The following is a 14,395-nucleotide window of genomic DNA, read 5'->3' as shown; positions in this document are numbered from 1 at the left end:
CAGCTGACACCCTGGAGAGGAGGAACCAGATCCAGGCTGACCTAGACAGGCTGGGGAAGGGGGCAGAGAGGAACAGGATGCAATTCAATAAGGACAAGTGCAAGGTGCTGCATCTAGGAAGGAAGAACTGCCATCATACCTACAGGCTGGGGGGCGACCTTCTCAGCTCCACTGAAGCAGAAAAAGATCTTGGAGTTACTGTTGACTCCAGGATGAACATGAGTCACCAATGTGATGAAGCAGTTGGCAGAGCCAATTGCACCTTGTCGTGCATCTGTAGGTGCTTCACAAACAGATCCAGGGAAGTGATTCTCCCCCTCTATGTCGCACTGGTCAGACCACAGCTGGAGTGCTGTGTCCAGTTCTGGATGCTGCAGTTCAAGCAGGATGCAGACAACCTGGAGAAGGTCCAAAGAAGGGCCACTCTCCTAATTAAAGGCCTGCAGGGAAGGCCCTACGAGGAAAGGCTAAGGGACCTTAACCTCTTCAGCCTCTCCAAGAGAAGGCTGAGAGGGGACCTTGTGGCAGCGTACAAATTCATAAGGGGAGAGCAACATGAAGTAGGGTACCCCTTGGAATGACAAGGAACAATGGTCATAGGCTGCTAGAGAGAACGTTTAGGTTGGACATTAGGAGACAGTTCTTCACAGTCAGGGTTGCCAGAATCTGGAATGGGCTCCCAAGGGAGGTGGTGCTCGCCCCATCCTTGGGGGTCTTCAAGAGGAGACTGGACAGGCACCTGGCTGGGATCACATGACCCCAGGGTTGGTGACTCTTTTCTTGCCTTCCAGGGGCAGGGGGTCAGGCTAGATGACCCACTGAGGTCCCTTCTGACTCTATTAATCTACGAATCTATGTGGTCAATTATTACCCTCAGGTCTTGGTGACAAGTGATGGAGGATCTTCAGTCCTGCTGCCTGACGAGAGGCAGCAGTTGCACAAGCACTCATGTCATGAGTTTTGCCTGTGAGCAGCTAGGGGTGCAGGGCCCCAGAATCCCCCTGCACCTATTTTCTCGACAGCTGGCAGGCTTAGTGGCCGCAGCAGGGCCTAGCAGCCAGGCCTGCAGTAGCTTCCCCTCCCCTGTGCCCCAAGACAGACACAGTTGCACAAGCACCCATGTCACAAGTTTTGCCTGTCATTAGCCAGAGGTGCAGGGCCCCAGAACCCCTGCACCGATCTCCTTGACAGCTGGCAGGCTTCATGGCCTCAGCAGGGATTATCAGCCGTGCAGCTTTCACCCTGCTGTGTCTTAACACGCACAGTGTCACCCATGTCATGAGTGTTGCTTGTCCGCAGCTTGAGGCGCAGTTTCCTCAAACTCCTGCACCTATCTCCTTGAAACTTGGCAGGCTCTGTGGCCTCAGCAGGGGCCACCACCCCTGCAGTTTTGACCCTGCTGTGGCTTAACACATACACGTGACATGAGCTTGCTTTCAGGATTTTGGGGTGTAGTTTCTCTGAACCCCCTGCATCTATCTTCTGAAACTTGGCACACTTTATGCCCTCAGAAGGGGGCTACCATTTCTGCAAGTTTTATCTACATCTGACCAGAAATGACAAAGTTATAGGCTGTTTCAACCTTCCCCATTATAGCCTATGGGCGAAACAGCGAAATGTTTCGACTTGCCTCATTTTGTTACGAGGCTGTTTCGACCATATCTGGTTCATTTCGATTTTTCTGTTTTGACCTCAAAACAGGTCGAAACAGCATAGAAACAAAACTGGTGGCGAAATTTCGCACAGCCCTACTGCCTATGTCCTTAGACTAATATCTACAACCTATACCCCTGGACAGAGATCACTCATTCCTCAATTTACATTGCTGTTTCTTACTGGTATGTTATTTTTCATTCTTCATATCATGAACTTCTGGTTACAAACAGAAAATGGTTGGGAGGACCAATCCATTGTTCTTTTTGATTGACTTTTGTGGGAACCAGGTTTTACCTGCAGTATATCAAGAGAGAAATCCATTACTTTAGAACAAGGGTCAACAACATGTGGTCTAGGGACTGCATTTGGCCCACCAAGCTCCAGGGCCCTGCTGATTGCAAGGAGCATCCTGAAGTACAGCGTGCTTTTGCATGTTTGGAGGAGCTATGGTAGAGGCATGGTCTGTTCTGCACCACATGCCAGGCAGCAGCTACAGCATTAAGACAGAGGTGGCAGCATGACCCTCACCAGCCCAGCCTATGGTACAAAATGGCTTCAGCAGACATGGAGTAACTACAGCTGCAACTGAGAAGTTCATTCTGCACCATGCACCAGGCTAGTCAGGGATGTGCTGATGCCTCTGTCCTATTCCCTGCTGCTGCAGGGTGATGGAGATGATCTGTGGGGCTGGGCTGGCTAGATTGCAGTAGGTGGCGATACTGTGCAGGTAGGAGCCTTTTGCTGCAGTTTGGGGTGCAGGTAGCAGATCTGTCTTCAACCAGTGTGTGAGCAAGGGCTATTTGCCCTCAACTCCCTTTTGGTGTGTATGGTTGAGGACTGTCTCCCACTAAGGAAGTGATTTTTTCAACCAGGGTGTCACAACATGATTTGTCATGATTCAAAAAATAAAGAGATTTCAAATAGGAATCCATAGTGTTAAAAACATTCTGAACTGTTCCCCCCTCCCCCAACTTCTTTGCAACAAAAGAATTGCTCTGTTATTTTTCCATAGTCAAAAAATGAATGAAAACTGAGAGCTAACATTTTCTGCTGGGTGCCTTGAGTCTAACAAGGGGTGCCTAGAGTCTGACAAGGTTAAGAACCACTACCTTAGGGCTTGCAGCAAGACAGGGTTTTCAGTGGTGGTTGCTGTGTGGGTCTTTCCAACTCATGAGAAACTGCAAAGAGCTGGGGTGAGTCCAGTAGTCGTACATGTGCTTCATGAAGGAGCCACTTGCTGTCACATTGCCGTTTAAGATCAACCACATAATAAGTTATAGCATTTAGCCCTCTTCATGACTTAGCTGTGTTAGTTTAGCCCTCTGTTACTGAAAGGTTGCTGATCCCTGCCATAAGTTAAACTGGAATCTCTGAGGTCTGAAGCAGAATGATTTTTGTAGTTTAACTGACCTCAGCGGTGTTTGCCCAAGTTACCAAAACTTCACTCAATTTGGTGTGATTGTACAGTTCTTTTTTGAAAAAGCCAGGTATGGTCCAGTTTGCTTTGATTAGGATGCATTGGCAGAGTTGTGTAGGAGAACTGAGACGTTCTGATTTGCAGCTGAATTCCACTGTTTCCTGAACTTTGACTTTTCTAATTTATTCAACTTTTGCAATATGAAAAGAACAAAGTTCCTTAATTCCATACTCATCTGACCTGAACATTTTAATCACTGTGCCCACTTCATTCAGGGCTTTTTTGTTGATGGGTTTTTACTTTATCCTGCAAAGATCACATGAATGGATCCATGTTCTGTTTTTTAAATCTGTGTATTCTGTTGATTCTCAATGAGGGTGCCATGGGTTGCTGTGTAATATTATCAGTGTTAGGTGTGCAAACACCTGTATATGATTCAAAAGATACAACCAGAGAGGTTTCAAACAGTAATCCAATCCCTCAGCCTTTGCAGGGACAAGGTTGGCAGGGAGGAACCTTGTGCTACCTTTGATCATCTGTAGAAGGTGGTCAGCCAGTGTCACAGCAGTGTATCTAGGGGGCAGAGTCATGAGTGGAAGGAAGGGAATGATGCTCCCCATTCCTTCCAGCCTTTACAGTGGTGGGAGAATCCCTTCATTGCCTCTACCCAGCCACAGAAGCTGGGCAGTCAGCACTACACCAAACAGTGCATCTGCAAATGCAAGTGGGGTAAGCAGAATGGTGCTCCTCGCCTTCCCCTGGTCTGCTGTTGTTGGCATACTCTCACCCCTGTCCCCACCCCTATCCCAGGCTCTTGATTAACTCCCTACATCATTCATTGTAAATATTGATCCCTGCAGTCCAATTAATGCAATTATTCCTCTTTATAGTGTATCCAAATCAGAGTATCAGATATTTTTGTTATCTGATTGCTTAACAATTGCTTCCTCTTGAATGTATGGGTGCACAGAGAGAGAGAGTGCATTGAGAGGAGGGTTTGCCTCGCATACTGAGAGGTGCCTGGAAGTCACGCTACTGAGATTGTAAGCCATAAGAGTAATATGTAATCTTATATTATATAATCTAATGTAATCATTTAAAATGCATCACCTTGGAGACCAGAGCATTTTGCTTTTAAGCAGTTACTTCAGAGGCTTCTACAGTGCCGTACTTATGAATGGGTAAATGGTTTAGAGAAAATAGGACTCTGCCCTTTCTTGTCAAAAACTGATGATGTTCAGAGAAGTGCCTTCCTTAACTCCTCTTGTTCTTTTACATCCTAGTTCTTCTGCTCCTTTTTCAGTCATTCTGGGCACAGACAGAAGTTACATTTGTCGTGCAATCAGCCCCTTGAAAGTGCTCTACAGCCATGCCGTTACAGAATTAGGACATGCTGCAGATTGCTTTAAGAGTGCAGATGTAGTGAGGGTTCAGATGAAGGTGCTCCAAAGTGGAGTGCTTTCATTAGTCATGTGCCAGGAGCAGGACTAGGCTAGACTGATACAGCCTAGCCCTGGTTGGTCTTAGTGCTGTCCTCAGAATGTGAGGACAATAAGGGGGGAGGGAGTTCCATCTGGGGTTTGCCCAGCCTGGGTGTGTCCACACATGCAAGCACATGTGCTTGCAGCAGCTCAAGTAGAAGCGGTGCAAATTTGAGCCAGGGCTTTTTGCCAAAGCACATGTGCCTGGACATGCACTTTGGTGTGGGGCAAATTGTGCCACTTGGAGTAACATAACTCAGCCTACCTCCTTCCGGATCTGCAGCCAGGGGGAGCTAGAGCCTGGGGTTAGCACCTGTTCTGGCTCCAGCAGTATAAAAAGCTGCCCTGGCGAGTAGCTGAGGGCTACTTGCCCTCAGGAGCTTCTGGGGGAGGAGCCTCTGGGAGGAAGATGGCCATGCCCCTTCATGTCCCAGGCTGCTGCTGCTGCAAGCTTGGTCTCAGTCTCAGGAGCTTCTGGGGAGAAGATGGCCAGACCCCGCCCTGCCTCTGGCTACTGGTAGCTGCTGGCTTGCTCTCAGAACTTTTGGGGGTAAGTTGGCCACATCTCTTCCTGCCTTGGGCTGCTGCTGCAGCTGTTGCTGCCCCCCACCCCATGGAGGGGGTCCTCTGCTGCATGCCGTTGACCCCTCGTGCCCACAGCACTACACTGCACCCCAACACTGCACCCCAGCTTCTGCACCCCTGTTCTGGCCTGCTGCCCAACCCACTGCCAAGTCACGGTCAGGGGACAACCTGGAGATGGAGCCTGTGCTGCCTGTGTGGCCCTCTCCCAACATCACTGTGGGAGCCTAAAGGTGCCTTGCCTGCCCCAGCTGCCTTGGCAGGCCACTCCCCACCTTCACTTCAACTTTCACCTGAAGCACACCGTGAGTGGCTGAACTAGATAGCTACTACCACTACTGCTGCAGCTGCTGCTGCCATTGTTTTGCTGCTGCCCCCTCTCAGAAGAGCAAGAGATTGCCTGCTGCACTACCTGACACCACACCTGCACTGGATTACTTCCTAGATGACAGACTGCGCCTTCCCTCCCCCACAGCTGCCTCACTGCATCTGATCCTACTTTGTTTTTCCTGCCTGTTGCTCTGCTGCTGAGTGCATGGCTGGAGGTCTTCATCTGCTACCTTGTAGCCCATGCGGTGGAGGGACACCAGATGCCAGTTCCTCAGGTCGTGGGGATCCCCCTTCTCCAGCAGGAGGGTCAGCATGGCCCTCCGGCATGACAGGGGGAGTTCCTCACTTCCCTTGGATTTGACCCAGACTGCGACAAAGTCTGGGCTGAGGATGTCCCAGAAGGCCCGGCAGAACTCTGCGGTCAGCCCATCAATGCCCAGTGCCTTGTTGCCAGGCATCAGGTAGAGGATAGCCGAAAACTCAGCCAGAGTGAGAGGAGCTTACAGCCGGTCCCGGTCACCCACAGTGACCTGCGCGAGTCCCTCCCACAGGCTTTGGCATCAGTCAGATCCAGGGAGAAGAGCTCTTCACAGAAGGCCTGTGTGAGATGGCACATCTCACCTGGATCTGTGAGGGGGGTGCTGTCACCCATCAGAAGGCAGGTGATGTACTGCTTGGCCCCCCATCTCCTCTCCAGGGCATAGAAGAAGCAGGAGCCACAGTCCATCTCCTGAAGGAGCTGGACATGCGAACAGACAAATGCACCGCGGGCACGGTGGTCGTCCAGAGCATGAAGATCTTCCCACTTCTCCCAACACTCTCTGTAGAGGGATGGGTTGGTGACCAGGCGCCTCTCCAGCTCTAACACTTCCTGTTCAAGCTGCTCCTGGACTGCCTCCCTCTTCTGGGTGTGCCCTCGAGTATAGCTGCAGCAAAAAAGCCAGATGCTCACCTTCCCCGCATCCCACCATCTCTGAGCCAACAGGAAAGTTGCCTGTTGTTCCCACCAGGCCAACCAGAACTCCTGGAAGGCCTCCCTGAAGCCCATATCCTTCAGCAGACTGGCTTTGAAATGCCAGTAGGCTGACTCTGGATGCCCAGGCCCTAGTGTGGCCTGGGCCCAGACAAGGTGGTGATCACTGAAAAGGGTCAGCTGGATGCCAGAGAAGTGGGCCCGGGCAAAGTGCGGCAAAGAGATATAAACCCCATTCAACTGTGAGTGGCATGCCTGCTCCACCCCCACCCTCACATAGGTGAAGGCAGGGGGGTCAGTAGCATGACTGGCACGCCAGATGTCCACCAGAGAGTAGTCCATCAGGTTCTCCCGGAGGTCTCTCACAGTGGCCTGGTTCTGCTTGCCGCCCAACTGGTCTCATGCATCTAAGGTGACGTTAAAGTCCCCATCAAGGACCAGGGGACCAGGCACTCATGAAGGTTGAGGGTGCTGATGTAAGTGGCCACCTGGCAGAAAAATCTACCAGCTCAGGCTCGTACACATTCAGAAGGTTCAGGTTTGGCCTTAGCCTCAGCACCCATGATCTTGGGGGATAGGCTCTGGCCAGTAGAGTGAGGGGTCTCCTCCACGGGCTCCTGCTCAGGGCTGTTCAGTAGCCCTGAAAACCTCCTTCACCAGGATCACTCATTTGATCTTTCCCAGGGGTGGGTTGTCAAGCACAGCCAGGGAGGCTCCCAGAAGCTGGGCTGCACCTTCCCCCCCCCACCCTCCCATGTGGTAGTCCGGGGAGTGGGGCAGGAATCCTCCACATCAGAGGGTTCTAGCTGCACCTGAGCCTTCCTTTTGGCTTTGCACACAGCGGGGATCTATACCCACTTAGCTATGGGGTGGTCCTCAGGTGGACAGGCTCCAGTAGGAGAAGGTGAGGGTTGGGGCAGTTACAGTGGGGGGCATGGCTGGGGGTGGGGAGGTCCCACTCCCTCCTCTCCCCTGGCTGCTGCCCCCCTCCCCGGGACTCAACTTGGTTGGGGGGTGGGGTCCCCATAGCTCACTGGGGAGCTGGTAGTTGTGTCTGGGGTGCCAGAGAGGCCTGAGCGGGGAGGGGTTTTGGTGGCAGCGGCACCCCTCTCACTAGCGGGACCTGCAGATGCCCTCTCCTCCTGGCCCATGGGGCACTTGTGACGCAAGCGCCCCGGGGCATGGCATCGGAAGCACCGCAGGTCCCCCATTGTATAGAAAATCCTCACCAGGGCCCCCTGAAAAGGAATCTCCCACGTTCTAGCTGTATTCCGGCTGCCAGCTGGATCGTAACCTTGTAATGGAAAGAGCACATGTGGCAGAGGCCGGGGTCTCGGCACCCCAGCCAGAGGGCCACCACTAGGCAGATAACTCTCCCCAGGGTTTGGAGCTGGGGGAGCAGGGCCCAATTAGGGATATAGGGAGGGATGGAGCTGAGGACCACCCTGGTCCCCAGCTCTTCTAGAGGCTTGAGGGTGATGTACGTGCCCTCCACCATGAGCCCCCTCTCCACCGCCTTTTGTGCAATGGCCTCTGAGGCAAAGAAAAAGACCTCCTTGCCATGAAAGCGGTAGGCTACCACTATCTTGGGGGGGCCCCCCACTACCTGAGCCAGGGCCTGCACCCAGGCCTCAAAGTGCAGGTTCTCCCACCTGGGTAGTTGGCACCTCACCCCCTGCCTGCCAGGCATTGTACTCGGTGGCCTCCTCTACCTGGGTCAACTGGGTCAAGAACTTTGGCCCAGCGGTGGATGATGGGTGGCAGGTGGGCTTACTCCCATTTGTGCTCTGTGGGATCCACTGGAGCATGGGCTTGCTGCTTTACTTGGGGGGTCTGCCTGTCTCCCACAGACCCCTCTCCACTGGAGAACTGGCACCAGCTGGAGACAAGGGTGGTGGAGCAACTCCGGGCATGGGTAGTGTTTCTGAGATGTCTCTCCCTGAGTGGGAGAATGCTGGTGCTGAACCAGCTGGTCCTGTCCGTGTTCTGACATTTGCCCCCTGAGATTCTGGCAGGACTCCAGAGATGGGCACTGGAATCTTTCTGGTCAGGATGGTACTGGGTCACTGCGGAGGTCCTGAGCCTCCCCTTGCAGGAGGGAAGCCAGGGTCTGGTTCGCCTGTGTAGCCAGGTCCTAGCTTTCCACCTTCAGGCCCTACAGCGACTGCTATATGGTGATGGTAGCCACCTGGCATGGGGCCACCTGGGACACACCTTCCTTTGTCACTTGCAGGGGCTCTGATCCAACTGACAGCTCCTTGACCTGCAGGTCTTCTCCCTGCAGGACCTGGGAAGGCTGCCAGATTTCTACCGGGACCTCCTCTGGCCCTAGAGGCTAGCCTCCACCTCCAGGTCCCCCACAACACTCACCCAGGGCGCCGACCTGCTCATCGAGCCCCTCCTCTGGAACCCCCAGCTGGAGGTGCTGATGGCAGAGGCACCCTGGTTGTGACAGAGGTTGATCCTGGCTGGTGTCACCCATATCAGAGATGTCCTGAACTACAATAAGCAGGAGTGGGTGGATCCCACTGTGCTGGCCTGGTGCATGGGTCTACCCATGACATGTGCGACCTGCTGTCTGGTCCAGGAGGTGAAATCTGCCCTACATCCCAACACCTGTGCCCTTGTTGACCAGGTCCTGTGTGGTGGTGGTTGCTCCCCACCTTTGTCCTTCAGCCCACCGGAGTTTGTCTTGGGGCTGGTGCCTCGCCCGACCAGACCAGTCCACTTTTCCACCGTCCATCGCTGCCACCTCTACATGCTCACGTGCCTCACAATCCATCATGTCGCCTTTGCGTCCCACCCAGACACCAAGTGGTGGGACCTGCTCGGCAAGGGTGTGGCTGGGGCATCCCAGTGGCTGAGTCTGTACTCCCCCCTCACCCCACAAGCCACTGGGGACCTCAGATGGCAGCTCCTCCATGAAGCCATTCCCACAGGCGTGTATGTGGCGAGCTTCACAGACACCCTGGTCTCCTGCCCCTTCTACGGGCAGAGGGAGACCCTGGTGCACCTAACCCTCAAGTGTGCCAAGCTGCAGCCCTTCCAATCTCCACCTCCAGAACCTCCGTCTGAGGTTCTGGTTGAATTTTACCCACCACCTTTTTGTTTTTGGTCACCCCATCCATGGCCCCACCAAGTCCCAGGACCTCCTGGTCAACCTCCTTCTGGCCCTGGCCAAGTGGGCCCTGTACTTGACCAGAAAAGAGGCTCTGGCTAGGAAGGTGCCCAGAGACTGCGGGGCTGCTTTCCTCTCCCTTGTCCGTGAACATTTCCGGGCAGAGCACCAGTGGGTGCCGTCTACCGGCTCCTTGGATGCCTTTGAGGACCGGTGGGTGTGGCCCAGGGGGCTCTGCTTGGGGTCTCCCTCCGGAGAACTTCTTTTCAGAATTTGAACCTTTGACCTCCATGTCACCCCTACTCTTTTCTTCCTTAGTTGTCTCACCAAAAAAATAAAAATAAAAATCAGCTGTATCTTTCAAACGTTGGCCCCACACAGTAGGGACTATTAGTTAACTATCTGGGCCTTAAGGCTCATGATCTCTGGAAGATGCAAATGGACAGGAGCTTCTGGGCACCAGCCAATTGGTATCTGGGGAAACTAGCCCTTGTGCCAGCTGGACTGCTGAAGCAGCCCTGAATGTTCCCTGCACCTTCTACCCACTGCAGCAGTCTGGCACTGGGGGCTGCTGCCCAGATGTGACTTGCTGCCACCTGTGACAGCATGTGGCCTCAAGGCTGTCTGCTTGCAAGACCCTGATAGAGACTGTACAGTCAGTAGAGGCACCTGCCCCTCTGGGCCAGCTGCCAGTGGGCTGTGACTGCACAGTTGCCTTTGTGTGGCACTGCTGCCATGTGTGCCCCTGCCTGGCCATCTGGGCAGCTATCACCTGGAAGATGTTCCCATGTAGTGGCCTGTTTTGAACTGTCAAAGCATGTTATCCTGGCCCCAAGTGGCCAGGAGGTCAGCCACCTCCAGCTGGGTCCCAGGTGCCAGCCCTGAGCAGGCTCTTCTGCCTGGGTCCTGCCACTTGCCTCCCTAGCAGGAATTCTGGTGTTCCCTATTTAAAACCTGCAAAATCTCTGAAAAAAAATCCCAAATTCACTCTTTAAAATACTCCAAAAATCCATCTTCCTCCAAAATTAAAGCAAAAGACCACTAGATATATATTAGAGAGAGAGAGAGGGAGATCAGTTGGGCAACATTTTATTATTATATTTACAATTGTAAAGCAACTTGGAAGCCTACCAGTGCCTCCAACATCATAAAAAAATAAATTCTAGTTATCTATACAGTTTGGCATTGACTTTGGGCTTCTCTGTCATAGAAGGCTTTGGGCTTCTCTGTCAGAGCTGTCCCTACCCCCTTCACTCACCAGGATTTGCAGCATTGAGCAGCACTGATATGCCTTTGCCCTGCCCCATTCCCCTCACTCCTGCCCCACAGGACCAGGAATGTGCGTGAGGGGTTTTTGAGAGTGGCTTGGGGGTGTGGGGTTTCTGGGGGGAGTGTGGGTATGGAGGAGGCTATGGGGGGTGCTGCTCCGGAGGGGTGGGCCCCCTGTCCCCCGCAGACATTTCATGGACCCCCCCCCCCCGACACACACAGGCCACATGCTCTCCACAGGGATCACAGTGACTGGGACCTGGGCTCTGTACCAGGTAAGTAGGGAGTGGGGGGAGCTGGAGGAGCAGGGTGGGACGACTGAGGGTGCAGGGAACCATGGGGGGCGCAGCTCAGGAGAGGTGGCCCCGCCAGCCGCCCCCCTGCATGGCTCTAGCCCTTCCATTCAACCCGCAACTGACTGTGGCCTGCTTGCTTGCTCCGTGGTCAGTTGGAGGGGCAGCTGTGGGCTGTCACCTGGGGCTGTGCGCCATTCATGGGGACCACTGGCCACACTGGCCCGGGTCCTGTGTGCATAGAAGCGGCCTGACTGGATGGCACAGGGCTCATGCACGCAGGACCTGGGGCTGCATGGGGGGGCAACAGCCAGGCAGGGAGGCAAGTAGGGGGCTGGAGCCAGGCGTGGGCTGAACAGGGGGGGGCTGGAGCCATGCTGGAGCAAGGGGGGCTGGAGCCGTGGGCCAAGCAAGGGAGGCGGGGCGGCCGGTGGACCCACCCCTCCTGACCTGTCCCGCATGGCTCCCCGCATCCTCAGTAGTCCCCTGTTTCTCCAGCTCCCCCTACCCCCTACTTACCTGGCATGGAGCCCAGGTCCCGGTTGCTGCAGGCAGAGTGCTTCAGCACCCAGGAAAGGGCCAACCACAGAGATGCTTTGGTACGCTCCCCGGAGCATCTCTGTGGAGAACTGAGCCTCCAGTTGCCTGCCCTGCTTTTTTCAACCTTGGTTGTTGTTTTTTTACCCCTAGATATCCAGGGGTCTAACTTTGCGGGAACATTTTCTCATTCCTGCACATGCCTCTTGCAGTGTCTCGAAGGGCTTTGAAACATTGCAAGATGCACATGTGCACTTGTGTGGATGCGCCCCCCATGTTGGACTAGGGAGCAGATGGATTGGAGTCCCCCATGAAGTGGGAGGGCTCCAATCCACCCACCCCACCCTCCAGCACAGGCTGGGCAAACCCCAGACTGAGTTCTCCCATTCTGAAGACAGCACCAGGACTGGGGGTGGGGCGGGGGGTGGAGGTAGGGGAGGTGCTGATGAGTGGGGGAGTAGGGCTAGGGGAGCAGTTACAGACACACAGAGGCTCCAAGCTGGAGCTTGATCTCCCACCCCCCAGACACAACAGTGAAAGTCCGTTGGGTTGGGGGGAATCTTGTGAAGCGCCATGAGTTACAGCAGGGAACTGCATGTCTGTCGGCTCCCTATCAGTCGTTAATCCCTCCTAACCTGGACTCTCATTATCTGCTTCTCCTTAAAACCCAGTTCTCCTACAGGCCTTCAACAAAAAAACCTAACAAAGCTGAAAACTCTGGATTCTGAATCTCAGCAGGCCCAACCACTAGCTCTAGGCTTAAGTGCTAGACATGACAAAACTTCTGGGGTCAGTGCATTGTGTTCTGAGGGCCTGTCTCGCATAGGGAGGTTACAATAATGAAGCTGGCTTGACAGATGACTAGATCCAACTGTAATCATGTATCCCATCCATAATATTGGAAGCCTTTCTTGTCTCCAGTTCAAGACTATCCTATAAAAAAATCTTTTAAAAAAAATGAAGGAACATTTGAAAGTCAGGGCCTGCAATCTAATGTTCACTTTTTGTAACTGAGTTTGTTGTCTGTGAAAACAGTCAGATCCCTTAAGACTCTTCTGTTGTGGGAATGATATATGAGTTTAACTGACGCTGAGTTGATTTTCCCATAGGATTACTTCCACCAACTAACCTGCATCACTGAAAGAGAAAAGTTTATCATACCAATTCGAGCTATAGGTGCCCGAGGAATACTAGACTTTCCTGACCAGTTGAACTTCTCTACTTGCCCTGTCAAGTACAGCACTCAGAAAACTCTGCTGGTTCGCAACATTGGCAATAGAGAGGCTCGCTACAAGATCACCACCCAGAGGTAAAAGCTTGTGTTGACTTCTTGCATTACACCTTCTCACTTGCTAAAGGTGCGATTTCATGCTAGATAACAAAAGAAGTAGCGCAATCTTGGGGTGCATTTGGTTTATAAAGGGGTGCAGGTTTAAACCCAAAAGCTTGCTTAAATTTTTTTTTCCCCCAACAATTTAGTTGGTCTACTAAAAGATATCAGATTCACCCAAAGAACCTTGTCTGCCTTCGGTTTTTAAAGTAATTTACTAGTTTTACTTTCAAGGGAACCTTTTACCCATTGTCCATTGTATGTCATAGAGTTTTATAGCATGGGATTGTGTGTACCTCACAGAAACACCAGCCAAAAAGCCTGTGGCTTGAAAGGAACAAATCTTACTGTACTCTGATAGGCAGAAAGGATGTCTCCTGCTCATGAGATAGATAGATAGAATCCACGATGGGAACTTTCTTTGGCACATGGTTCATAAGGTTTAGATGCACCATTAAGAAATGATGCAGTGAGCTGGGGGAACACCCACTTAACCATTTAACAAAATACTTTCCATAATAGAATTAATTAAAAGGAACAAGTTAGCAAAATCTCAGTGCAGCTGGTGATACTGGGGACCCACTTCCCAAAAGCTTAAACACAAAGGCACAGCCCCTTCAGTCTTCAGAAGAGTGCTAGAGCTATCTGCTAGTGGGCTGGCATGCATACCATTAGTTGCAGGGTATGCACACTCCCCAGATGACAGGCATCTCTTGAGGTTGCCAAACACTTGCTGAACCCCAGGAAGCCATAAATGTCATGTAGCAGTGCAGTTCTACTGTGTCCTCTTGCTCCAAGTGGTTGTTGTGTCAGGTAACCAGCACTAACTCCTATCACCTCACATTACTCCAATTCAGAGAAACACTTAAGCATATGCTTAAATTGGTACTGAGATATGTGCATCAGTCCTTTGCTGAATAGGAATAGACTTTAGTATGTGAAGCACATTTTAGTGCTTTCCTGAATTGGAGTTGCAAATAACTGCACAGTAGTGCCTTGGATTATGTATATGGGTGAAACAAACTAAAACAGCTTATAAGCAGTTGACAAAAATGTCATCTGGAAGTTTACACATGAGAGTAGGAGTCTAGAATTTAGCTGGAATTCTTTATTTGAACTTGGTCAAGTCTCTAACCTTTCTGCCTCCATTTCCTCAACTCACAACCACAAGAGCTTAAAAGAAACCTTTGCTTTTTTTGTACTACTTTTATGCCCTATTTAAATCATCTATATCCTCCCCAGTGCCAAATGAAGGGCTTCCTTTCTAGCACAGATTTCTCAGGTTCTTTGTCTTGTTTGAATATCTGGCCTTCCTCAAGATGAGACTGACTGGCTGGAAATGCCAGTGAAACTGGGTAATTTGGAAGACCTTGTCAGATTTCTCTCAAAGGAATGACTCCAGAGTCGGA

General features: G+C 52.2%; 1 protein-coding gene across 1 annotated transcript in view; it reads left to right on the top strand.

The window, feature by feature from the left end:
- HYDIN (HYDIN, axonemal central pair apparatus protein) overlaps nucleotides 1-14,395 on the top strand; it is a 438,260-nt gene that overhangs the window by 73,055 nt on the left and 350,810 nt on the right. Inside the window, 1 exon segment of the mRNA XM_025199799.1 lies at nucleotides 12,766-12,965. Within this exon segment, the coding sequence (XP_025055584.1) occupies nucleotides 12,766-12,965 (200 nt within the window).

The sequence above is a fragment of the Alligator sinensis genome, unplaced genomic scaffold (genome assembly GCF_000455745.1).
Source record: "Alligator sinensis unplaced genomic scaffold, ASM45574v1 scaffold203_1, whole genome shotgun sequence".
Classification (NCBI taxonomy): domain Eukaryota; kingdom Metazoa; phylum Chordata; order Crocodylia; family Alligatoridae; genus Alligator; species Alligator sinensis.
The sequence above is the reverse complement of the archived record's forward strand: the minus strand, read 5'-3'. Positions and strand labels throughout refer to the sequence as shown.